Source organism: Haemaphysalis longicornis, unplaced genomic scaffold (assembly GCF_048455015.1).
Source record: "Haemaphysalis longicornis isolate Haplotype H1 unplaced genomic scaffold, Haemaphysalis longicornis Haplotype H1 scaffold_7, whole genome shotgun sequence".
NCBI lineage: Eukaryota > Metazoa > Arthropoda > Arachnida > Ixodida > Ixodidae > Haemaphysalis > Haemaphysalis longicornis.
In genome coordinates, this window is record NW_027526422.1 from 55,602,118 (window position 1) to 55,628,989 (window position 26,872).

The window sequence follows — 26,872 nt, forward strand, 5'->3', positions numbered from 1 at the left end:
ATTGAAACAACGATTGACTTTTTGTGTGAGTATAAATGGTGAACGCTTTTCTGTAGGACTCTGTAACGCAAGTCAAGAAACTAGCGGATGTGTGGCGAAAGTCAAGTCTGCCATCAACGAAAAAGTTTCCGGGGAATTTAAGTCTGCTTACGTGCTTTGAAGGCGATAGTCTGATGCACTGCTGTGAGGTGGATCTTGCAAATACACGTCCACCTGTTGATACAGCAGTTACGCTATTTTACCGTTGAGATCCATCTTAGTTTACTTTATTCTAGCTTAGCCACACCTCCACTCACAGTACTAATCATTACTGATTAGTGCTCAAGCACTGATCAAGCACTGATCAATCATTAATTACCTTGGTAATCATTAGTCATCTCTTATACACGGCTGGCATGCTTTGGTTCTCCTCTGGCGTTACTTGTTTTGTTGAATTATACGTGTAGAAGCCAGGGTCATTCGAGGCAACCTTCTGGTGAGACATATGCGGCTTTCGCCTTACTAACCAGACTAAGAAAGGCGAAGTTCGCGACAGCCAGCCGCTTCAGTATAGGCGGTATTCGTTGACAAGTTTAACGGTCAATTTCTTCGCTTGGCAACACTGGAAACGGCCACAGACATGGCCGATGCGCCACAGACACGGCGCAGCCTGGGCCACTGCGGCCGCACGCCGAAGAAAAAAAAAACACCCGTGTGCGTCATCTGCTCCGTTCCAATCCGATTCTAAACGGTGGCTTCAACAGAGATGTTATTAATCTCACTCACACTGAACTCGAGGCAATACTTTGCGTTCGGTGTGGCTGCAAACACATTCCTTAACGCAAACAAATGACTGAAACACAGTCACGTGTTTCACAGTCGTGCTTAGCATGGACAAGTACCGCCATCCCGCGGAGCCCGACGTAACGAATGACGGCGTACTCGCACGGTTGCATGGAGGAGAAGAGGGGTGCCTGATCTGTGGGCGGTGCGCACAACGTCGCCTAGCAACAGACGCTTGTAAACAGATATGGCGGCGCACACTTGGTTGCTTGCATGCATTCCACGCCATTGAATGCCGGCTATAGCTTGTCCCGTGGTCGCGGGCATGCGTTAGCGTCGGTAAAATCAGCTTGATTGAGTGTAGCGGGTCTCTACCTACGTACCACCTAGCCAGCCAGCATATAAAATCAAATCAAATCAGATCAAATTTTATTTCCAGAAACACTGGACGGTTCCCTAGCTATAAGCTACTACAGTGGCTTGACATAGGCCAGGGAACCGTGACAAGGCGCAGCGAACAGCGCATGAAAACAACACGTACTCTTGAAAAAAAAAAGACAAGTTGTTGGACAGCTCAATATTTAAAACAATTTCAATAGCTGAAGCACACAAATTTCAAAAGTACAAGAGCGTGCATTTCAAGGGTAGACACAAAATATACAACCTGATACGTCATAATGCCTTAAACAGTACAACAAAAGTGGGGAAAAGTACAACCACAACAAAACCTATTTTGTATTCTAGCCACCATGTTTAACCACCTTTTTAGGAGTGTCTACACACGGATAGTTTCATCAAACATGTGTGCGACCATGAAGAACTTTTTAAAACGTGTTGAGAATCGATACATGAAGAAAAAGCTCGAGCATTCTTACAAAATGAGTTCTACACCGCTTAATTGAAGTGGTTGTCTCGTGGTTCCTTCAAGACACTCGAAGAAGCGAACATGCCAGTGGTTTCAGCGATAAAAAAAATTGGAAAATTTGCCTCGTTTTCTCTTCGGGGGCCTTGCATCGAACATGAACCACAAAGCATGCAACACCGACGTCCTTTAACAACTTGGCTTTTGTTGGTGGTTTTCCTGTTTTTATTTTTTGTTGTGGATTACTAAAACAATAAATATCTGCGTGGCGTGAAAACGTCAACAATATATCGATTCGCCGACGTACATACTACACACACAAACGCGCATGCGCCACCCAATGGCTTATAGCCCTTTTGAATTTACACTGCCGCTTTGTTTGATCTCAGTATTTTCCCTTTTTATCGTTCATGCCAAGGTCAATCTCACAAACAGCGCATTCTCAGTTTCTTCAATCTCTCGCACGTCGATGCAGATGTCTTAAGTGACATTCAGGCAGACAGAAAAACAGAAGGGAGAAGAACAGCCCCCCTCCCTCCCCCCCACACACACACGCGCGCGCACGCATGCACGCACGCACACACACGTATATAAACGCGTGGAAGTCGTGTTTCATTGGAACCCTCCCAAAAGATATTGTACCAAGATGGTGCGCTCAAACGACTACTTACCCATGGGAACTGTTATGAATGACACTCATCGGTCATTGTGTCATGATACATTACACGGGCTCCTACGGGAGGCTCATGGTTGTAAAAAAGTCTCAACAGATGGCGAACGCTATGCGAACGAGGGGAAATTTAAATTCCACGTCCAGAGGGGGGAAACTTTAATAAATCGCTCTGACCTCTTTATTCGCGTGTTACGACAAAATCGTGAAATCGGTTTTTGTACAACCGTACGAGCAGCATTTGCAAGCAAAAACGAATTGGATATGTGAACGGTCTGTATCGTTATTGAGGAATGTGTAAAAACAGGTGGTTTTCCCGAAATCCTGATGGTCCGTGTTAGGTGGGTGTTATGAAAAGATGTTGTAGAAGAGTGTTTAGATACCTGAGTTAGTTACCGATATTACCGAAAACCAGTTCAATATCTGAAGTGGCCTGCAATAAAAAAATAAATGTCCCAAAAATCATTACACCGCTTTTCACTCCCTCCGTGCTCTGATTTTTAAAAATCTCAGCAATATTGAGCTCGTACACCATAATCGCAATCTGCTCATGAAATTTTAAGCTATTTGCACAAACAGTTTGGCTAGGCGTTGACATCGCCTGTTAGGTCTTTTTTTCTCATCAGGCATGTCATTTCAAAAAATTCGTTTCGCCATTTTACCGGTGTCGCCGGGCGAAATCCTTAAAATTGGTTTTGGGCATTTGTATGAGTAACTTTTATTAGCACAAAGCAATTGTAAAAATTAATCAGTGAAGCACTTATTTGAGAATATTTAAGAACATCCATTTTGTTCCGAAATGGTGAATCGCCCCGACTGTGTTGGTTAGGGCGATACCGTAAACCTACTTTTTAGACATTCCTAATGGCTACACATATCAACAAAAAAGCACTTACATAAATGAACTAGTGAGCAATATAATCACGAATTTACGAAAGCACTATTTGCCATTTTTCTTGGTTAGGAGTACAATTTTGAAAAATCCCGCCTTAGTGAGCCCCTACGTCATGACACAAATGTACTCCAGAAATTTCGAGTTTCTAGGTCTGGCGGTTTTGGCTGGGCGTTGATGAGTAAGTGAGTGAGTCAGTCAGACAGTCGGGCACTTCTTTTTATAGGTATCGATAAACATTATTTTGAACTGCTTCGATGTAAAGATTATTTTAAAACAACCAACAACCGCACTTACAGATTTCTAGACTGCTCATTTTCCTGCGAAGCCGCCAAGGCTCCAAGGTAAATAAAGAACAACACGAAAATAAGCAAAAACAAATTTCTTTAACAAAATGCTCTCGCCAAAAACGTTCAGATGGTACAAGAACACCACAAAACACAAACGAAAATCGAAGTAAATAGAACCCGGGGTGCCTTTATTACTTAAAAGACCTCATTATGCGGTACATGCAAAGGAAGTGCGTGAAAAAAAAAACTCTGGTTCATTCCTCTGTCATAGGAATCGGCAAAACACGAAAGTGAAATGCGCAGCGAAATCTTCAGCTGAGCATGATTTGCGGCTCGGCGGCTGTCTTATGGGTGTGCTTGGCGAGCGACGTCCTGCTGGCGGGTCGCTTCGGCAAAGGTGTACTTCCGTCATTTCCGTGACGAATATGACGTGAATGATATCTTGGTGTGTCTCGGCATAAAACACTTTCGTGTTAAAGTACAAAACCAAAAAATGAACGACCCTAAGTATAACGTACTCGTTAGTCTTAAAGGTTGCTTCCCCGCAAGAAGACCCCGTGTGCAGGGGTGCACCCTTTACAGGCCACTTGCATCGTTTTACTGGCGTCATTTCCGTGGCGTATATGACGTCACTCAAATGTTTGTGTATCCCGGAATAAAACACTTTCGCGTTAAAAACAGCGGGCAACACCCAGCAGTAAGAAAAGGCATCCAGGACATGTTTGCTAAATCAGCGTGCTGTTTACAAACAAAACATCTAAGCAAAACACGAAAAGGCTGTCGACGAGGCCCGCGCTGGCATTTGAACCGCTGAAACCGAAATTGACTAGAGAGATGAATCATAAGCGAAAACCAAGGCGGTAAGGTGTGGAAGACGACTCTGGCGAGACAGCTAGGAAGAGGTCGTACAGCGTTTGCACCATTTTATTCCATGCATGCTGAAAGCAAGGAACAATCATAAAGCAAAAAAATCGGTTGTCGGCCAGTGACCGCTGACAAGTGCGGATCAAATACGGCAAACAGCTCTAACCAACAACAAAACAGTGTAAATGGTACTGCCAAATGCAGCTAGAACTTACGTTCTTGGCAGAGGCAAGCACCGCCGCATATAGCTCCACAAAGTTGCGTTTGTTGATCCCGTCCACTTTTGCTTATCTCGGGGCGCGTAGCTATTTAGCTAGCGCCGAACCCTGGACGTACAGTCGCGCCTCAGAGTGCGGATACCGAGGTGTAGTGTAATCGTGGCGTAGAAGCGTTAGTTTCGCCTCAAGCACAACGGTTCTATTTCAACTGCTGCACAAGTTATAACGTGTAATTTTTGAGATCGGTTTTCCCCGGCCAACTTCTGTATTCTTCTACCCCGTAACCCAATCAACTTCTAACCCGTAGGTGTACTGAGGAATCAACAGTGGAAACATGGGAGCCTCTTCGGTTCAATTACAGTGTTGCACAACGTGTCACACTCAGACGGAATGTTTGCGACGGGCACACAACATCGCTTTAAATCGCCGGGACACTTTTATCATGAACAATATATAGCTGTAACAAAAGGAGCAGCAATGCGCAACTGCTGTGTGACACTGAGCAATATGTATGTATGTATGTATGTATGTATGTATGTATGTATGTATGTATGTATGTATGTATGTATGTATGTATGTATGTATGTATGTATGTATGTATGTATGTATGTATGTATGTATGTATGTATGTATGTATGTATGTATGTATGTATGTATGTATGTATGTATGTATGTATGTATGTATGTATGTATGTATGTATGTATGTGTGTATGTATGTATGTATGTTCTACTCAGCATGATGTCACGCGTTCGATTCTCTGCGTGACACCTGCTTTCCCGGTGGAGGTGAAAAACAGCGCCGGTATGTGTCAAGATTCAGGGGCACGTTGAAGGTTTCCCATGAATTTTAAATTAATTCGCAGCTATCCGCTAGTGCACGAGAACTGGTATACCTTCGGGAATCAAAGTTCAAATTTGGGAAGGAAGAAAAAGAACGAAGAAAAGCTTGATGCATTTATTCCGCGCATTCTGCTGACAGACGATGTGTATTCAGGTTAAGGGCTAACGAATAGAAACTAACACAACTAAACGGTACGCATTCGCGGCGCAAGAAACAATAATTCAACTTGCTAAGCTTCAAATGCCATCATGACTTAACGACGGACCTTAGCACTAAACGAGTACAATGGAATGTATGCATTCTGTTCCACCATTTTAACACGAAAGTGTTTTATTTCCGGATGCACGAAGATTTCGCTGACGTCATATCCGTCGCGGAAGTGACGCCAGTACAACGAAGCAAGCAGCTTGTAAAGGGTGCCCCCCTTCACACAGGTGTTCTTGCAGGGAAGCAATCTTTACTACTAAAGTACGTTATATTTAGGGTTGTTTGTTTTCGGGTTGTATATTTTAACACGAAAGTGTTTTATGCCGCTATACCCCGAGATTTCACTGACGTAATATCCGTCCCGGTAATGATGCCAGTACACCTTTGCCGAAGCGACCCGCCAGCAGGACGTCGCTCGACAAGCACACCCACAAGTCAGCCGCCGACCAGCAAATCATGCTCAGCTGCAGATTTCGCTGCACATTTCACTTTCTTGTTTTACCGATTCCTGTGACAGAGGAATCAACCACAGTTTTTATTCTTAAATTCTTTGTCTAGAAATCTTTGCAAATATAATACATGGCGTTGCAGCTCCGAATTTACCTGCTTGATATATTCAAGAGACCTCCATATATGCGCGCATTAGAAAAAAAAAATACAAATCAGCGCAGCTCGCGGAAGAGGCCGAAATTAGGCCCCACAGTAGCGGCCGGGAGCTTTGTAGCAGCCAAGGAACGCACGCTGTGCGGCGACCACCCGGGCTTTCCAGGTGCGCGTGTGCATATCCCGCTCCCGAAAGGGCTTATTTGCCGAAGCGAGTCGCGGGGAACCAAGACCGCTGGCGTTTGCAGGTGCGAATTCGCTTCCAGCCCTCGATGTACGTCTCCACCGAGTCCCGGGCTTACTGCGCGGTCCTTTTCCTCCGTCCGCCCGCCAGCTTAAATCTCATAGGAAAACATGGCTTTCGCGGAATGAAATGGGGTTCAAGGCGCGAACCTTTTTGTGCTTGCTAGGGTAGGGAAACATACACTTCCTGGAATGGGTCGGCTCATAGCCCGGGTGTGGCTTACAAGCGTACAGTTCCTGTTGGAGACGTTGGGGGCCTCTACCCGAAAAAAAGAGACAGAATGCGAACGTGCCAACTCATCCGAATGGTAAAATATAGCTCGAAATAACTTCAAGAAACTTGAATTTGTTAATCGCTAACCCAAAACGGATTTTTATAACGTATGCTGCAATCCAATATGACTCTTTCTCGGCTTTGTCAAAATTTACTTTAGGAAGTACATCCTCCCAAATTTTTAATAATATAGCGGAGGCGACGACCTATCGGCATGTCAGCATCTTATCACGGTGTTCCATGGCAAAATAGGCGAGGGTACGCGCACGCGCATGGAACAATCTGTTGTGGGAGCGCCATCTGCTCCGCTGTTCTTGTCAGGGCAGCATAACTCCTGTTTTTCTTATCTTGCAAGGCCGTTTCGCTATCGCCAAAGGTAGCTAAGCAGCGTGGGGCACAAAGTTATTCAGATACAGTGGCAGGGGCTGTGTCACTCTCAAGGAAACGGCGTAGCAGACGACACTCATACAGCAGATGGCCCTATGCGCGTGCGCGTACTCTCGCCTATTTCGCCGCTGAACACCGTGATAAGACGCTGACAAGCCTGTCGGTCGTCACTCCGGCTATATTATTAAAAATTTGGGAGGCTGTACACTTGGGCAAGTGGGTTCTCACAAGTCACTTAAGTTTTATAAATCGTCGTGTTCTCACTCTTAGCCTGAATTGGTGGTGTTAAGGTGTTAATTTGTGACAGTTGAGCGGAAGCACTAAAGACACAAAATTCGTTGTACCAGTATTGGCAGTCCGACCTACATCTTCGCGATTCGAGAATTCCAGAGGGCACCTAGAATAGGAAGACCAAAAAAGATGTAAACAGCTATATCGGATCAGAAGGCCGACGATTGGCTTTCACGTGCTACTGCTCGGTATAATTTCTACGAGGTCATTATTTTTTAAGCTCAGTTTTTCAGTCACAGCGTACTTTCCTTTCACGCCTTTTTTTTTTTTCTTTTCTGGAAAAAGAATAAGCATGTAAGCTCCGACCGCAGCTCATTCCGGAGTGGGTACTTGCCAAACACATCGATGGAATTATCATCATCGTCGTCGTCGTCGTAATCATCATCGTCGTAACCACCGCCATCATCATCACCAAGGGTGCACCTCTTGGCGCATGAAACGTTCTCAATAAAATCCGTTTTATCACGCGCTACGAAAGTGAAGGCAGGTTTCCTGAAACGCTTTATCCTCTACTTTAGTCATAAGCGCCACACTGTCACGCGTAAAACAGGGGGGTATGAAAACAGCGCATAGATTTCAGTAATGATCTTATAGATGACTTTACTCGTTCCTTGAGCCCATAATGAAATGGTATCGGAGTACACAATCAGCTGACAAGCGCAAGATCTGCATCGGTCTGAAACTGTATCGTCTCTTCACGGAAGCCAGCGCCCCGCGGCCATTAGGGTCATTAAGGGAGCGCTGTGCAAAAAGTTCCGCGTTGCATGCATATTTGAAAGGTGGTGCGCGATGCTCGCCATGTGCGGTCCTTAATTACCGCCCGTCTCCGTTCCAGGATCGCTGAACGGAAACTACAGACGTAACAATTCGTACAAGCGTTGTGACTCCTCCGAACGGCATTACCTCGCTGAATGTCAACCTGAATTTGGCGGGAAATCTCGTATCGCGCGCGCCATCCTAAGGACGAACAAAGGAATCACTTTGGGTTAAAGGGAACTCTAATTTTGATGAGACCCGCTGCGGTGGCTCAGTGGCTAAGGCGTTGCGCTGCTGAGCAGAATTCACTATTAATAAAAATTATACTAAAATGAATTAACGGGTAGTATTTACTAACTCGTTACGCACTTTACTCCCCAATAACGATACCTAGGTCCTGCCTCTAAGTATGGAACCTAAATTCTGCTATTACTTGTCTAGACCATGCACTTAGTAACTGCTGCTTGTTTGATAATGACATTCACTGATAGTAACCAAGTTCTATGAATTTTTGGACATAATAACTGCAGCACTTTTCGCGCTCCAAGTTACGATGAAAAAGTTTTTGCAAATCCAAACGCTGACTTGTATATGCTCACATTAAACTGAATAATTCTAAAACTGTCGCTAAATTATTTGGTTTTTGCGACAAGCCCACTGACCCTATCAGAATACTTGCCACTGCTGGCTATAAAATCAAGAGCAGAGTTATTTCTAGCGTAACTAAGTTATACTTGTTCTCCCCCTGCGTCCCGTTGGTTTTCTTGCTCAATTAATTTGTTTTCGAAGTCAGATATGCGCGGGTTGATTGAGTCTGTCATGTCGTGCTGCGCGCTCATCCGATGTCACGCGTAGCTTTTTGCTAAGTTATGCATGGCCTGCGAATCCTGTGACAAGTAACTGGTTAGTGTTCTGTTAGTAAATGCTGCCGCGACCTTTTTTTTTTTTTTAAAAGTGAAGGATGCGAGTTCAATCCAGGCCATGGTGGCCGCTTTTCAAATGGAGGCGAAAAGTGAAAACGTCCGTGGATAGAAATTTCGCCGCACGTTTAAGATACCGAAGTGGTCAAAATTAATCCGGATCTCTGCACTAGGGCGTGCCTTTGAGCCCAGCTGTAGCCTCGGCGCGTTAAAAACCCATAATTAGTATCTTTTCAAATTTCACTGAACAGCAAACACCACAAAAGTGTGTTGTTGTCACTTATACGTGGTTATTTAATTAATTCGGAGAGTCGGGCGAGTTGGTTACTGACTAATGAACTCGTGCTTCTAACGAACTCTAACACTAGACGAAGAAGGAAAAGACGGTATTTATCGACGATCCTCTTTTTTATTAGACAGCTTGGGTAAGAAAGTTTGTGTTTTCTAATATTAAAAGTAGGTAATTTAATATTAGTGACATAAATATTTTTCGTGTGTCTCGTCTTTTCCTTCGTGCAGTGTTAAAGTTCGCGAGAAGTATGAGTTCAATAGTGGTTGGTCAATCTTTGTGACGACGAGTTCGCCGTAATGGTGATGAAAGCAGCTTTGAGTCGCACTTGCACTGTTCTTACTGCAGCCGTAACATGCCTGACGGACATGACATGAAGAGTGGCGATTTCAGTTGGTTGACAATGCTCTCAAAGATGGGGAATGAAATTGCAGTTCCGAATATTTAAAGCGGTATGCTGGGCCAGTATGTCGTTAGCACTGTGAAGCGTATTAACAGTGCAAAGCAAACCAGGACGGAAAGCAAGGGGAGCACAGGACAACGAGCTGAATTCAAAAACATATTCGAAGTCCAGCGCTCCTATTGCATTTTCCTGGTCTTCGTTCTCGCTTGTTTCGCGAAGGTAATATGTGTGAAAGTTACGAAATCGGTAGCAAACGTGGTAATGAAACAGGTTCAGTCTCTTTAAAGGTTTAGTCTCTTTCAGTCCTTTTTTTTTTATTTTGCAATTTGTGTCTTCCTATTTTAACACCAAAGTGTTTTCTTCCGGGATACACAAAGATTTCAGTGACGTCATATCGGTCACGGAAGTGACGCCAGTACAACGGAGCAAGCGGCCTGTAAAGGGTGCACCCTTGCACATAGTGTCTTCTAGCGGGGAAGCAATCTTTAGTACTAAAGAGTACGTTATACTTAGGGTTGTTCGTTTTCGGGTTTTATATTTGAACACGAAAGTGTTTTATGCTGGTATACACCAAGATTTTGCTGACGTCATATCCGTCACGGAAATGACGCCAATACATCTTTGCCGAAGTGACACGCCTGCATGACGTCGCTCTCCAAGCACACCCACAAGACAGCCGCCGACCCGCAAATCATGCTCAGCCGCACATTTCGCTGCACATTTCACTTTTGTGTTTTAACGATTCCGATGACAGAGAAATCCACCACAGCTTTTTTTGGAAAACTTCCCCATCTCCACTAAGCACAACCGAAGTGCCCTGCTCATACGCAGACGGTGACCAGGATCTCCAGGAAATTGAAATTTGGTGTAGCACATGCAATTCTTCTGCGGCACCAGTGAAATGATCAAGGAGGTCCACAAAACTTGCGTATGACTCTTTCGACTGTTTGCGTTAGTAATTTTTTTCTGAAAACCGTAGGTAAGCCACGCATTTGAAAGGTTGTTGTCACATTGTTTAAAGGTTGTTGCCATGCATTGTGGTCACATTGTTGTTAGATTTTCTATAAGTTTCAACTATGTGGTGCACTCGCCTGCAACAGGACCATGCATGAGCAAGGAATGAAGGAAGGAAGGACTATACAGTGCATGAAAGGCAGATCGAACAACCATCGTTACAGTCTGGTTGGCTACCCTACGCATGGGAAATGGGAAATGGGGGATTTAAAGAGAAAGAAAGGGTATTGAAAAGACGGGGAATAGAGCCTGAGGAGGAAGAAAAGAGGAATTATTGTACGCGTCTGGTATAACTACTCAAAGTAGGGCGAACACGTGCTGTAATTAATTTTACCGCACACGGCGTAATTAATCCGCAACTTTTGAAACTTTGGCCGCACACATCATCGCTTAAACACCCATCTACTCCCACCAAATTGATTCTTGGTGCAGCCGTTAGTTTTCCCGCGACATGGGGAAAAGCGCTTTGAAGTGCTTCAATTATAGTATCCCTTCTCACAAAGCCTATTTAATTAACCCGCGCTCTTCAAACTGCTTTCACGCATCACCCCACACTCTCCGCGAAAAGTTTTACTATCCACAACTCTTAGTTTTTTTAGCACAGCTGGCAAACATCCTTTGCGCATCGCGTAACGGCTCTAAGTAGGGTGAAAACACGCATTTAGTCATTTCCCCCAACGAGGGGGTAATTAACCTGCAGGTCTGAAACGTTCACCGCACACCACTCGTGGCATGCCCACCGCCCCACTCCCGCCGAATTTAATCCCGGTGCATCATTTCCTGCTTTCAGGGCACCGTAAAACTCGAGTGTAGGGCTTTCGAGCGCTTCCAGGCTGACCCCTGCAGTTTCGCCGCGAAAGAACGGTTCCGTTCCCCCGTTTTTCATGAACCGTAGCCGGCATTGCTTCGAGTGGGTTGTTGTCTAGCGAAGGTCGCGCACGCGTGGCCAGACAGCTAGCGCGCTCATCGTCGACACGGGCGCCGACGCTGGCGTCTGAGAGCCCACTCTTGCATAACGGCGAGCAGTACTGGCGCGCGCGCGCGTAAGGTCGGCGTTTAATAATTAAAAGCTGGCCTTGGCCCAGCGGCCCGCCGGCGACTTTGGTCGTGGAAATAGTAGTCAATGCAAATGTGGGCTCACCGCCGGGCAGGCGGCGCGCGTACCCTGTTGCAGAGATAGAAGGGGGAGTCGGCGTCATTCAACGTCGGAGCGGCGAGGGTTACCGCTGCTCGTTGCGGGTGAAGTATAAGCTTTTTAAGTGGCCGCACGTGTTGGCGTGCAGGATTCAAGAAGGTGCTGTAGCAGTGAGGGAGAAGAAAGGACGAATCGAAATTTGAGTAGAGCTTGCGCTGACGCAAACGAGCTCGGTAAAATGGCTCAATCTTAGACAGGGTCTTCGGATAAGCTTTCATCACTTGGCGGGCTTCTTTATACAAAGCACGTACCCTTGGTATGGAATAGAAGGCGCCGTCTGCTCAGAAGGCGCCTATTGATGCGAATGCTCTTAAATTAGCTGGGAGTTTTATGTGGCTGGAGTTGCGCAAAGCTAGGTGCGTACGGTAAATGGAGTTTCGAAAGCGCAGCGCGGTAAATAATGTTGAGAGAGTGCGAACGGACGTTGGCGAAGCGTGGTAGTAACGGCTAGTCGTAAAATGTAGCGTGCTCGACGGTAGTCACCTCTCGAGTCACTCGCAAACTATCACCAAATGTTCCTAAATGCCCCAAATACTCAACGGTGTGTGCTGCTGAGCGCCATTATCGTCAGAATAAGAAAATTCGATGAGAAACTTGTCGAACAAAGTATTGTGTCTACGCACCGAGTGACGAGTGGTGAGTAACAGGACGGTGGCACCGACTTTTCCAGCAGATGCTATCTAATATTCCACCGCGCAGTTTCCCTCGCTTTCGTGGCCCATGTAATTAGCCCGCGCTGCTTAGTCGGACGCGTCAGCGTTTCTAACAACGCCTCGTATGCGCGTGCATGGCTGCAGCCACGACTTTCCATCAACCAGCCTCCGTAACCCCTAAGCCCCGAGTCTCGGCGTGCAGACGGACGTTTTCGGTTGCGACGCGCACTGTGGAGGAGAATAGCGGTGGCCACGGTGGGGGGAGTCGTCGCAGGAAGGATCTGCATGCGATTAATCGATTCGGGATCGTCAGACCTCATTAGCGCGTACGCACGGGAAGGGGGTGGCGGGTATACAAGCTGGTTTCCTGCCGTGCCTCGCGTACTCCCTAAATGCAGCAACGACGGCTCTTTAGTTCGTGTTAGAAGGCGGGCGCTTTAATCAGACGGCCAGCAGACCATCGGGGCTCGCACAAAGGCGGGTCGGCCGTTTGGTGACTCCATTACTCCTTCCATCTGTCGCCGAGCTTTCCATCTTCTCGCTGCGGTAGGATGAGCAAAAAGGGACGAGAAAGAAAGTGTCGCTCGGGACGAGAGCAAGAGCGGACGGACTCCGGGGAATCGGTTCCCCCGACCGTCGCCGAAAGGGTTGCGCCGGCGACAAGCAGAGCATAATAGTAGGCGCCGGGCTTCATCCCGATAGCGCGGCATGGTGAGGAGGCACAGGAAGCACAGGTATAAGAAGAGGATCGTCTTCGGCTCCGTCTTGTTCTCGAGCCACAGCCGGCTGATGAAGTGCTGCGTGTCTTGTGTGTGGGCCTCTGTATAGACATTTTCGTTGTTTAGGCCTCGATATCTTTTTGGCACGTGCTCGGCTGAGCTGCGCATGCGCAGTTGGATGGTCCTGTCGACTACGCCAGTTAAAAAATCTCTGCAACACTTCCAATAAACGCTTTCACTCTTTCCTTCGCGTCTGGAAGAACTGCGAAGGCTATAGTTATCGCCAGCACGGAGCGGCACTGCGCGATTTGCTCGCCGCACCAGATACGCCTTCCGTTTCTGCTTTGTTTTTGTGGCTTTATTTTCAAAGTTGCTATCCAAAGGTGTTCATTGCTGCAACTGAACGAAAACCGGCCCACAGCCGCTACATGGCCTTACTGACGTAATTCGAGCCGTCGAAGAACGTCAGGACCGGGAAAGAGAGAAAAATCTCTTGAGCGAGTTTCCGAGTTATCTGATGGGCATGGAGCAGTAATTTTTGGCTGAGGTACTTTGCGACCCCCTAATCTAAGTACTGAATGTGTTGGGTGACTACGTTCTGCACGCATTTAAGATTAAAAAAAAGTTGAAAAACGTGTTGTAGTGTCCCTTTATGGAGATTTTGCAACACTTCCAATAAACGCTCTCATTCTTTCCCTCGAGTCTGGAATAACTGCGAAAGCTACACTTACCGCCAGCACGGAGAGGCACTACGCGATGTGCTTACAGGCAAACCGAGTGCCTGCTTGAGGGCTTTGCCTATGAAGCGGTTGATTTTGTCGATGTCTGCTTTGGATAAAACGAGATAAGGTGCGACGCAGGTGAGTCCGGATATAACAAATGCTTGAACTAAGCGCATTGTGCCCTGCTCTTTTATGCCTCGATGCCTGTTTGTGATACGGCGAATCATTTGAATAACTTGGTGTGTGACTTCAGAGAGATTGTCAATCACTGTCAGTGCCTCAGTGCTGGGCATACGTGTCTGGTCCAACTTGTCCTCTTTTTTTCCTCTCTCTTTTTTGCCCATTTCTCCTTTCCCACGTGCAGGATAGCAAACTAGGCTCTAGCCAGGTTAGCTTTCCTGCCTTTATTCTACATTCTTCCTTCCTTAGAGAGATTGCGGATTGTATCGTCCACAACAAAACTACTTCAAATGGGGCTTCATAGTACCATAGCAAAACTTACTGAAGGACACCTCTCGAGCCAACGACTTCGTCTGGCGCAGGCACAAGCTGGACGTACAGTGCTTCGCCACGTTAAGTGGAACAGCCCAGAACAGACTAATCCGGTCTCAATACCAGACGTCTGGCGCCAGCACATTTCAAACCGACCTCTTCCAAAAAAAACATGCATCTGGACCTCCATCAAGGCCGACGGTAAGCCCGAAGCCAAGCGCATGAACGACTTTATGGCAGCCGTTCCGACGTGGCCTATATTGGCGCAGCCTGCTACGACGACAACCGGACCATGGTGGCTGTTGGAACAAACAAAAATGTCCTGATAACCTGTGCGTCACTTCGGACGTCCTCCGCGAGGGAAGCAGGACTGGCCATCGCCCTAGACATCAGCCAGTGCTTTGCAAGGACTGTAATAACAGACTCCCAAGCAGCTTGCCGGAGTTTATTGTCGAGACGGGTGGCTCCCACGGCTCTCCGAGAGCTCCAGCGGCATCACCCGAAACACCAAGTCAACATTGTGTGGACCCCTGCCCACTCCTCATTGACGGCTAACCATTTCGCCCATCAACAGGCTCTGGCCCACCGAGCTACAGAGTTTCTGGCAGCTCCCACACCTCCCCTAACCTATCAAGAAGTTACCCATTATTACAGGACTACAAGACAAACACTCCCAGCCCCTCATACATCATTTAGCAAAACTTTAAAATTACTCTGAGACAAATTCACACAGGCACTTTCGTACACTCCGTAAGAATGCATTTATTGTTCCCGCCACAGTACGCAGCCGAATGCAAATTCTTGAATCAATTAGGTAGGCTCTGCCATATCATTGTGGACTGCAGGGAAAATCCCGACCTACCACCCGGTCCAAATGCCCTTTCCTTTGAGCAGTGGGAGACACTGTTGACTAGCGGTCGCCTGTAGGACCAAGAACTCCTTGTAACCCGGGCTACGACAGCCCGGTCGACACATGGCTTTCTGAACTGAGGACCCACTCCTACCTTTACAGTTCAATAAATGTTTCATCTCTCTCTCTCTCTCTCTCTCTCTCTCTCTCTCTCTCTCTCTCTCTCTCTCTCTCTCTCTCTCTCTCTCTCTCTCTCTCTCTCTCTCTCTCTCTCTCTCTCTCTCTCTCTCGTCGCAGCGCGTACGCCTTCCGTTTCTGCTTTGCTTTTGTGGCGTTTTTTTTTTCTCTTTGAAGTGGCTACCGAATGTGTTCATTGCTGCAACTTAGGGAAAGCAGGTCAGTAGCCGCTACACCACTGTAATGACGTCACTCGAGCGCTCGAAGCTCGAAGAACTCCAAGACCGGTAAAGAGATAAAATCTTTTGAGCAAGTTTCTAAAATCGGATGGACATAAAGCAGCCATTTCTGGCTTATGTACTTTGCGACCCCATAATCTGAGTAGTAAATGTGTTTGTTGACTACGGTCTGCAGGTATTCAAGATTTAAAAAAAAATGTTGAAAGAAGTGTTGCAGGGTCCCTTTAAATAGGCGCTAGCACAGACGATTAAATGGCTTCTCTCAAGCTGAGAAAGCTAAGAAGGTATGTAGTACTTCTATAAATTAATTAAGTCTGCCCTGTATTCGTTGGACGGTGCTTTCTTTCTCTTGAATGCTGTGCACTCAATTTTACCCTTACATTGTTCAAAAATTTGTGGGCACACATTTACGTATGCGAAACGTATCTTGGCCACCAGCCGAAATTTTCCTCTAACTTTTGTTCGTTAGCCATTTGAATTAGGTTTTGTGATGGCGAGCTTTTTGAGTCGGAGTTTAGCATGCGGGTTTTCAATGGGTTGGTTGCAGCAGCAGGCCGCAATTCCTGTTCCAATGCAAATATGCTCAAACATTGAACAACTCTGCTTTCCCGTTTAGACTAATTCGTATCCGTATAATGTTTGTCTAAGCTGCTTCCGTAAAAGGTCCTTTATTCCAACTTTAAGGCGGCGTTTTTATCTCAACCTTGCGTGGAAGTGGATGCTTTCCTCAGGACCTGCCCTGTGCACGAAAAGAAGAGGGTGTAATTAACTAGTCCTGATCATACAATAAAGGCTTGCGTTGGATTAAACCAGACAAATTACCGCCAACGAAAAATTGCAGGGACACTAACTTGCATAGTATCGGGGACATTAAAATATGCCCTTGAGGTTTTATATGGCATAAGTGCTGTATAACTCCCGCTTAACTCTGACTGAAGGGGCCTCTCTGTACCATTACCCATAATATCATTATATATCTGTACGTCTCCCGCCCTGCTGCCACGCTGCTCCGGGATATAAAAAAGAAATAATTTGTGCGTGCGTGTGAATCACTTTTTAAAGTGAGCCATTACCAGTCAGGGAATACTCTTGGTGACGTGTGCGTGGTGGTCACAAGCATTAAAAGACCTTGGAGCACTGCCCATAAACGCGTCCACTCTTTCCCTCGTGCCTGGAAGCACTTCTAAAGATGTATTACCGTTAGCGCAGGGCGGCACTGCGGGAGCTGTTCGTCGCAGCAGATACGTCTTTTAGTTTCTGCTTGGCCTTTGAGGCGATTTGTTTTAATTGGCTTTTAAGTGCGTTTATTACTGCATTCTAAAGCAAGTCTGCCAATAGGCGTGACTCAAGCGGGCAATATCCAAGCAATGTCCAGGTCAAGAAAGATAAAATCTTTTGATAAAGTTTCCACCTTATCTTATGGGCCCAGAGAAATAATGTATGGCTGGGGTACCGTATTAGCACGATTCTAACGCGCCCCCTATTGTAACGCGTAGTATAATTCAACACCCGGAAACCACAAAAATAACTTGGCCCAGATTCTAACACGTTCATGAAATAAGATGCCGCAAAACTTGCGCAGAATATTTAATTGAACATAAATCGGCTGACGGTCTGGGCAGCTAAAACGCTTGCGAGAAGCTTTGCACTTAAAAATGTGGTTCCTCTGTCTTCGCCAGTCGCGAACACGTGACTCCGGAACTCCTTATGCACGGGAATCTGCCTGCCCGGTTAAGATGATTACTTTGCGTTTAAACGAAGTCTCCATCATCCATTGAGCCGCTTCGCTTCGGTTTTGAGTTTTGAGCCCGATTGTAACGCGCAGGTATTTTTGAAAGCCTATTTTCATAAAATCAGGTGCGCGTTAGAATTTTATGAGTTCGGTAATTTGTTGCCGCCTAATATAAATACTGAATGTGCCCTTGTTGACTACGCCCTCAAGGCAATTCATATCTTGCAAGAATTTGAAAAAAAAAAGAATTGAAGCAGAATTCTTTTTACTAAACCCTTCGTCAGACTTTGCATACGCGCAGCGCAACTATTGCTGAAGTGTGTTAACGTCCTTCCTCACGGTACCTGTGCCTTCCCTTTCCCTGCTCGCCCAGAGTTCAGCGCCCTGCTGACCGGCCGCGGCACGTACCCTATCGTGCCGACGACGGTGGTGGCGGCGGGTTACCTGACCTACATCAGGAAGGACCTGCACATCGGCGTCTACCACAACAGGTACGTCCACATCGCTGCTGTCCCCCCATGCACGCAGCATTGAGGATTTCTCGCATCTTGCCTGACAAGGCTGAAACGAAACGAAACAAACAGAAACAAATTGCAGAAACGGAGCTGTCGAAGAGACTATTTATTTATTTATTTATTTATTTATTTATTTATTTATTTATTTATTTATTTATTTATTTATTTATTTATTTATTTATTTATTTATTTATTTATTTGTTTGTTTGTTTGTTTGTTTGTTTGTTTGTTTGTTTGTTTGTTTGTTTGTTTGTTTGTTTGTTTGTTTTTGCACTCAGGGCCTATGGCATTACAGAAGGGAGTGGTTACATTCATGAGTATAACAACAGAAAAGCAGCAAAGGGAGTACAAATAAAACGCATCTTTACATATTATCAGGCAAAAAAAAGAAACAGCCCTGCCCGGTGTAAACCACTCTGCTTTACAACGGGTCTCCTTAGAATCGGTTTGACTACTACTGCACACCCGTGTATTGCTGGGAAGGCATCTTTTCAGGCGTTATACGAACAGCCTGATACCAGGTTAGAAAGGCCCCACGGCTCCCTTACTGAATATCTGCGTGATGCACCAAGTGCCCATTCAGAACGCTGTGTGCCGAGCACTTTAAACTCGTCTTCACAATTACGCGCAAATGCTTTGTTGGAAAGATACCTTTTGGAGGCAATATAGGAGGTTTCAAACGTAACAGCGAATGTACTGGCTGACTATAAATACCTCCATCAAACTCTATGTATCCCTATAAAGCACTAGGCACTAGGCCCCTATAGCATCGGCTTCACAACCGTGCACAACCGCGCTGCTGAGAAGACCTTTCGGGGCAATATAGCGTCTGATATCTGAGTAAGAGATGAACATGATGCTTATTCTACACACCATCCATATATTTAAATTTAATACCACGGAACAAAATAAAAAGTATGATGGCTCAACCGAATTTTATTAAATAGCCCTGTAAGACCGCACGTGTCCCTACAGAGCGATATAGTACAATGAGCCCCATTAAAATTGTCTTAGCTATTGTACACAAATGCTTTGCTGGGTAGATATTTTTAAGGGGCATTACTAGGAGTCTGATGTCGTAGTATTAATTAAATTCAGCAAAATCGCGACACACCAAGCCATATACATACGGGCAGACGGAATACCTGGCTGAGTTTACTTAGAAATGCTTATTAATCATTAAAAGACACAGACGTCGAGAGTTTGTAAGTTCACATTAAGGAAAAGAGGGAAATGCAGGAAGGTCGAAGGCGGGACGAAATACGCAAACAGTACTAATGGCGTTTAATTAAACGTGGTTCGTTTAGGAATAAAATTCTCGTTATCAAAGCTGCGAGGTACAATGTATATTAGCAAATAACACACCGTTAAGTGCAAGCAAAAGATTTTTTTGTTTCAGGCACTAATTTTCTTACTCCTTTATTTTTGTGTGTGTTTTTCTCACCCCCAAACCTTCTTTTGGTAGGCACTAACACATTGCCTAATTTAAAGCTCGACTAGAAAAAGCGCTCAACAATTAAGTAGGAAGCAGCCGTATATTAGTAAGAAACAAAATAGATTGTAAAGCGCTCAACAGTTAAGTAGGAAGCAGCCGTATATTAGTGAGAAACAAAATAGATTGTTATTCAATAATATAGAAATGAAAAAAAAATACGAGCGAGGTTCATTATCTACTAGGCATGCATGCTGTCTCACTCTTCAGCGGTCACAGTCACAAAAAAAAAGAGAAATGTCGCCCCGCATACAAGGAGCATGCACGGATCCTGCATTTGTTCCGGCTTACCCATCAGCCTTTTAAATAACAGCTTTCTGCACGGGAACATCGAACAAATCGCGAGCGACGTTTCTCTGATGGTTCTACACACAAGGAAATGGTCTAACGCAGCCTTTACAACCCGCCACTGAGAAGAAAAAAAGAGAGAAAATGCGCAACTGATGGGTCTGGTAGTGTCATAACCATTAACCTATATGCAATACGGCAGCCCATTTATTCCAACGGGCTTGGAATGGCCAGCGCGCATCTCTTGATGAGACCCGTGAAGCCGGCGAGCGTAGGCGAGGCGTAATCCAGGGAGGCCGCCTGTCCCGTCTCCTTTTCGTTTCCCGCCCCAGTGTTTTGCGTCTTTTTGCGCGAAGGAGTCGAAACGACTCGCATGGGAGCCACTGCGTGTAATTTTTGCCGAAGCGAAGGCTCGATCATTTTAAATTGGCTAAGATGAGAGTGTTCCGGTATTGAAGGTGGTGGGTTCTGTCGTTGTTCTACTTTAGACTTCGCGCTGTGTAGAGTGTTTTATTTTAGCTGTGGAAGATTTTAGGATGGAATAAATGAAATTGCTGGTTTCTGGGTGGAAACACTCTGAAAGTCGTCATGCTGTAAGACCTCCCCTTCCATCGCCGTTTGCTGCAGCACTCGATCTGGGCAAAATGACGTGGGCGGGCACCGCCTGCATGAGGAAGTATTGACGTCTGGTTGGAAAAGAAACAAGGTAGCAAAGGGCCGTTTCTGCAGGTATACAAGTCCTGGGTATGACGTTACAGGGCCAGATTTATCCTAACGAGGGCTAGGGGGAAATTTAATCACGCGTTTTCATAAAATGGCGCCTATCGATGGTGAAAATCAGTGAGTGCTTCGTAAAGCGAAATTATTTTGCATGCTTGTATGTGTCTGAATTCCTCCGGTGATCAAAAAAGAAACTCGAAATGGCATTGGCTTATCGAAGGATTAGGGTGTGCACAATATCTGTTGAAACTATGGCATCCGCTCTTGGCTATGTTTCTTGAGAGGTACGGGCGTTCATTGACAGCCCGAAAAACGAAACAGTACAAAAGATCGTGTTTCCGGGTTTGGCTTTATTTATTCGGAAGGTCTGTAGACTTTTGAAAATGAACAACCTACTTTCGTTTGTAACGAGCCAGATCCATAAATGTGCAATAAACAGTGTTAGGTTAAACAGTTTTATTTTAATACGAATTGCATGCACGCAAAACATTTCCGCACAGCGCTGGTGTCAACAGTTCATGAAATTTCAGTTCGAGGGCGGGAACCTTCGTGTAGAACCGAACATTACATTTTTGTGAGCACCGCTTTCACTGGAGAGCAATCGAAGTACGAACGCGGTCTGCCCCTTGCTGCACCACCTCTCATTCCAACAACTAGGTGTTGAGCCACGAACTGTGCTGCTAATAAATCGAATGAGCCAGTGCTGCACTGACTCTACCTGATCGGCCAGTGTAGCAAAATCCAGGTAAGCTATAGGTATAGGGAACGCATGCACGCGCTCTGCCACGTCAAGACCCCAGCGTTTGAACCACATCATATGGGAGGGCGCGGTCAATGGTGTACATTATCCTGTCACATCCGCCTTTTCCTTCTTAAAAAAAAAATATACGGCAGTTTTTCTTGTGCAACCTAGGCGAGCAAATTTTAAAATATTGTCTGTCGTTCTGTGTATGACCCGAATAAGCTAATAATGTCCATATTTTTGAGATTCAACGCGCCGGAGCTACACCTGGGCTATGAAGCATGCCGTTGTAGAGGACTATGGAATCGTTTACGCCACCTGGCGATCTTCAACGTGCCCTGAAATATCGACATAAGGGAGTTCTTGGTTTTTCACCTCCGTCAGAAATGCGGCCGCCACGGCGATAATTGAACCCGCGGCCTTGAGACAGGCAGTACAACGCCTTAACCGTTAAACCACCACGCAGGGTACCAAAATGGTTCCGGTGGGCCTTCTCTCTATTGTGGGTCAATCACCTACAGAGAAGTGAGTGATTTTAGAGGCTAAGGCTGTTGGCCTCCCGTCGTCGTCGTAATCTTCATCCGGCTCATGTAGTCACGGTACTAAAACACCGGGAAACTCGTTTACGTCTCGCGCTGGAGAGCTTCCTGCTTTAGACAAGAGACTTATACAGCAATGCTGTATTGGCGGTGAGATCTTTGAGTGGCGCCCCCTGGCTCTGACGTCGACTTAGGGATTCGCGCCGCTGTCGTCTGCTGCACTCCGCTTGTGAGGGGCAACAGTGCCTGGGCTAGAAATCGCCCGCTTCGTAGCTGTACTGCGTTAAAAAGCGTATTTCTAGCGACTCAGTTATTTTGCCAGCTTCTGACGCATCTGAATAATTTGAAGCTGCATCCCCCACAAGCTTGCAACACACGAAGAGATCGAGAACAACTTTCTTCAGAGTATCGGTCAGAGATCGTGTGGAACTCGTCCTTTCTTGCTTATTCGCGAGGATCAGCGATCAGAGCTTCTTGATAAATATTCAAAATGCGTAGGCTTCCCTGTAGTATTTTTGAGATGCTCCTATGAAGACTCAACAGTCTAATACTACGTACGTACCAAGCAGCGGCCTCTACACGCTCATCGCACAGCAGGAAATAAAGCGGCTTTCTCCTGTTTCTTTCGTTGTTGTCTTGTATCGGATTAATGTTTCTTGCTTTTTTTTCTGCCCAACGCATTAATTTTTCTGCGCCGTCACCAACTTCTTATTAGGAGGTTTCGGGTTGTTTGGGAGCCTCACAAAGGTCGTGTGAATATTTCCTTCATTTTGTATGGCATACATTCCCTTCTTCACAAATTGGCTTTCATTACGGCTGCGTGCAAGAAGGTGCATATCCGCAGCGTGTTTTGTTTATTCACATGCAAATACAATGAGAAGGTTTGTGCTACGCCACCGCGATCGCGCCCTAAACAACGTGGTCCACAGCACTCGAAGGCGGCTTTTGTGCTCCGGATTTCTATCGTAATTACATCGTTACCATAACGAACTGACTCTGAACTCGACCAATGATGACATTATTACGGTGTTGAAGGCATGATATACTCGCTAACTAACGTAATAAATAGTATGCCTGTATATATTACAAGACTCGAAACAGAAGAATTCCAAGTAGCTCTTTATTGCTTTTCAACCCTTCCAGGCGCGAAGAGCAAATCCTATTCTACTCGGGATGGCGTTCTATGATTTGAAGAAAATTACTTTTACTCTCTTGTCCTGGACTGAGGACCCGGCCCACTAACCAGATCGATTTTATTGGTAAACAAAGTTTTCCCCTCCTCCCCTTACTCCTCCTCCTCCTCTTGAGTGCAGTTTTCCTATAACGCATATCCGAATATCGGGAATATATGGCTGTGCAAAATGTTCCGAAATATCCCTCCAGGTCTTAACAAACATATATGTGTTATTATAAATTTAACGAAGACGTGACTCTTTTTGCTCAGTAAACCTCCACTCTGGTTAGATGCCTGGTATAGAATCAGCACGCGCGTATATACACACTGGGTTATTTGGAACTCAACCTACGGTTTTTACAGTCTACAGTGCATGTCGGCAAACTTTCATGCCTTGACAACGTAAAGTGATGTGACAAAACGCGTTCGAGCGTTCGGCAAGGTTGCAAAAACTGTTTTACCTTACATATGATTACCGGGAATCGTGATGCCTTCTGCCAAAGCCGACAGCCCTGAAGGCCTAGAATTTGTTTTGGTATTCCATTTTCGCTGTTGTCGGGGTTATTAGCAGCTGACTGTTCCTTTTGTTCGAATGCTTACATGAGAAGCTGACGCCTAGCTCCGACCCTTCGCGCTCCGCACAGGACCGGCTTCGCAAGGAATGGGGTGGCGCCGGCAATGTTTCTCCCGTAGCGGTATCCAAAACAAATACTTTAATTGACACCATGAGCTAGTGTATTCGATTTTAAGCCTATTATTATGATAAAAAGTTACCCACACGCCAATTCTGGTGCAAACAAGCATCACACGTTGACCGAGCGCAAAGAAACAGCAGGGAGAGCGATCCTGAGTTAAGCAGACGACAAATGCGAGAATCCCTAAGCTGACGTCACGGAGGCGCGCTTCGCAGCGCCGCCTGTGTTCGCGCTCACCGCCAATACCTATACCTCACAACGGTTTCATCGCCGTTGGAAAAAACGCCAAGGCGCCAAAAATACACTTACACACTGCATGCTTCGCTCCTCAACAGGTTTCACGTTAGTAAAAATGGCCCGGGATTTTCACTCACCTATTTGGTCAGTGATTTGTCATTGGTGACCTATTATCGACCAGCCCGTGGGTTAAATTTGGCAATAGAAGGCGAAACGAGGGAGAATGGTGCCTAGTACCGGTTCACTTACGTGTAATCTCTTCAACCGGAACGCTTTAGTAGCCTAATAAAGATACCGTTGCTTTTGGATCCAGTATGGCCTTTACCGAGTATGGTCTGCGCCGCATACGAAAAACTGTCTTTCTCGCGAAAAGATGTACAGGGTAAGCGTATACCCTTCCCAAGGAGTTCGTATTCCATAACTTGCGCAGACGATTGCGCGAAAAAAAAAAGCGCTAAAGCACGCGGACGTAAAAGTCAATGCGCTGTGCGTGTACTGCCTCTAAGTCCGCGTATTTTGCTTGGTAACGGTACTGCACTGGAAGACCCCTACATTGCAGAACTCACACAGCGCCGATACGTATCAAGCGGGTCTGCAACTCAGCCGAAGTGAGCGAATGGTGCTCGCAAGGCCTACCCAACGCCTAAATTTAATTGACTCAGTAAAACCCGCCAGAGATACTTACTGTCGATCTCTGGACGCTGGTCTGCAGCAGCATTTACATTTCGAAGCGCGAATATGAGATGTCACCACGCCAAGAGTGCGGCCACTTCGAAAGCAGCGAAGTGTGTTGGTTGCGAAAGCTGGTTCAACTGAAATAACGCCCACACAAATGGCCCTGCGTAAGCTGAGCTCGGTTAAACGCGGTATTTCGACCTAAGCCTACTTCCCATCGCAAGCAACGACTAACACTTTCTCCCGCCAGAATCGATGTGCTTCATTCGTGTTTGCCTAACTGATCCGTCAGTGAGCAAGATATGCTTGCAATGCGAATACGTCTATCACATTATCGTGTCTTGTAAGCGGCGCGAGAACACAGCCAGCGGAGGCAGCAATCCTCCGCAATGTTTGCCTTCCCGCCTCCTGCAGACGAGGGAAGCCGGGGCCCACTTTGGGGACGGCGCCGGCGGCGCAAGCCTTTGCGGCGGGGCTTTTGTCTTCGGTTGCGGGCGCGGGAGTCTGCCAGCTCATCGGCGACTAGCCCCCTAACGTCGTTAACCGTTCGGGGCGGTGGTTCGTTGAGGCTCGTGTCGCCACCTTTAAGGATCGATTCCGACACTGGAGCCGTGGCTGTCTCTACCCGTGGCATCCTATGCTTTCCCCGCGGAGTAGATACGCCACTGGGTCTCTGTCTTTCTCGTGCACGCGAGTTATCTTACGCGCAGTGACGTAGACGGAAGAGCGTCTCCTTTTCCCCCTGGTCTTTCTAGCCCTCCACCCTGCCGGCGTTCCTTGCGTCGCTCAGGTTCTGCACACTAGACCAGTGCTGTCCCGACTGGGAAAGGTATTTTTGTGCAGCTTCGCTGAAGGCGCGCTGACTGTTTCGGTGTTTTTGTACCGACCTCTTTTAGCTCTACTGTTCCCAGTGTTGGATTGTTCCTGCTCCGTGCAAAGCACACGGAGTTGCTGACCTTTTTTGTTTGTTTCGCTTAGCTTCTGTTCTCGCTTCGGCTTTCTATGTCCACTTCTGTCTCCATTTGATTCAGTCCCTCAAGGCTTGTGTGATTGCAGCGTCGCCTATTTCTCTCTATACTCTTGATAGGCCTTTACTACCTGAAGACAACTCTAGGCCGGTGGCTGCCCAGTCTTAGGGAAGTAGTAATCCTTTCAGCATTGAGCAACAACTCCAGCAGAATTTTTATCGCTCGAAACCCGCTATGCATTCATGTTACCTTCTTTATTTTGGGAGCTCGGAGACACAGGTGAAAACTGAGACCACCACGAGTTCTTACTCTCGGCCCCACACTAATACTCATCGGCGTGGCCTGGTTTTCCTGCGCACTAAGCACAGCGCGCTGGTGTTTGGACGAGGCGACAGAATCAGGGAGCAACGCTTGCTTAGCGATAATAGCTTGGCAGCTTGCCAACGAAAATGAGAACTTTAATGCGACACATTTTAATGCTTTTGATGGACACACACCTCACGCAACCCGCCGCATCCCCTGTAGCGACAAAGCCAGGGGGCTCTAAATTGAAGACGACAAGCGGAGTGCTGCACTTTAATTTCACGCAGATGTCGAGATTATGTTCCTTCCGCGAAGTCAGAGTTCAATCGTGCCGCGAATCTGGAGTTCATAACTCCAACAATGAAACTTGGCTTCTTTCATCCAGGCAGTCGTGAGTCTACTCTGTTCTTTATTTTGTTGCTTTTAGATTAACCGGCCTGGCATGTCCAGTATTCATCACTGCGGAAGCTGGGTTGCTTTAGGTGTTCGGTTTCGTCTCGACTCGTCGGCATGCATGCCGTGTAATGTGGGCTGCGTAGAGCGTCGACACAGAAATTAGAGGTCATATCCCAATGCAGGAATTTCCAAATTTTCTGGAGGCAAAAATCTGAGGGTTGCTTGGGTAAGGGACATTCCACGAACAGAAATAGCTTGCCGGACCACAGAGCAAGGTGGTGTTGTTCACCTCAAAACACCGCTTTCCTGCACGACTCAAAACGGAAGTATTAAGCGTAACATATCACTGTTAAAGGACGTCGTCTATGTGGTAGTATTCTACTGGTGTGAACAGCACCGTGCCCCCAAAGTTGGATACAGATAGACAAGTGGAAGCGGTGATTCGGAGGACAACGATATGAATTCCGTGCGCAGGCACTTCTTTTACAAATAAGGCCGATTAAAAAAGACGCCTTAATCAAAAGGTGTTGCAGAAACCTACACTAGCTACACTACACTAGCG

General features: G+C 46.4%; 1 protein-coding gene across 1 annotated transcript in view; it reads left to right on the plus strand.

The window, feature by feature from the left end:
- The window catches only part of Sog (chordin short gastrulation), a 327,634-nt gene that overhangs the window by 202,212 nt on the left and 98,550 nt on the right, over positions 1-26,872 (plus strand). The window contains exon 5 of the mRNA XM_077677340.1: positions 17,940-18,057. Within this exon, the coding sequence (XP_077533466.1) occupies positions 17,940-18,057 (118 nt within the window). The remainder of the gene's footprint in view (positions 1-17,939; positions 18,058-26,872) is intronic.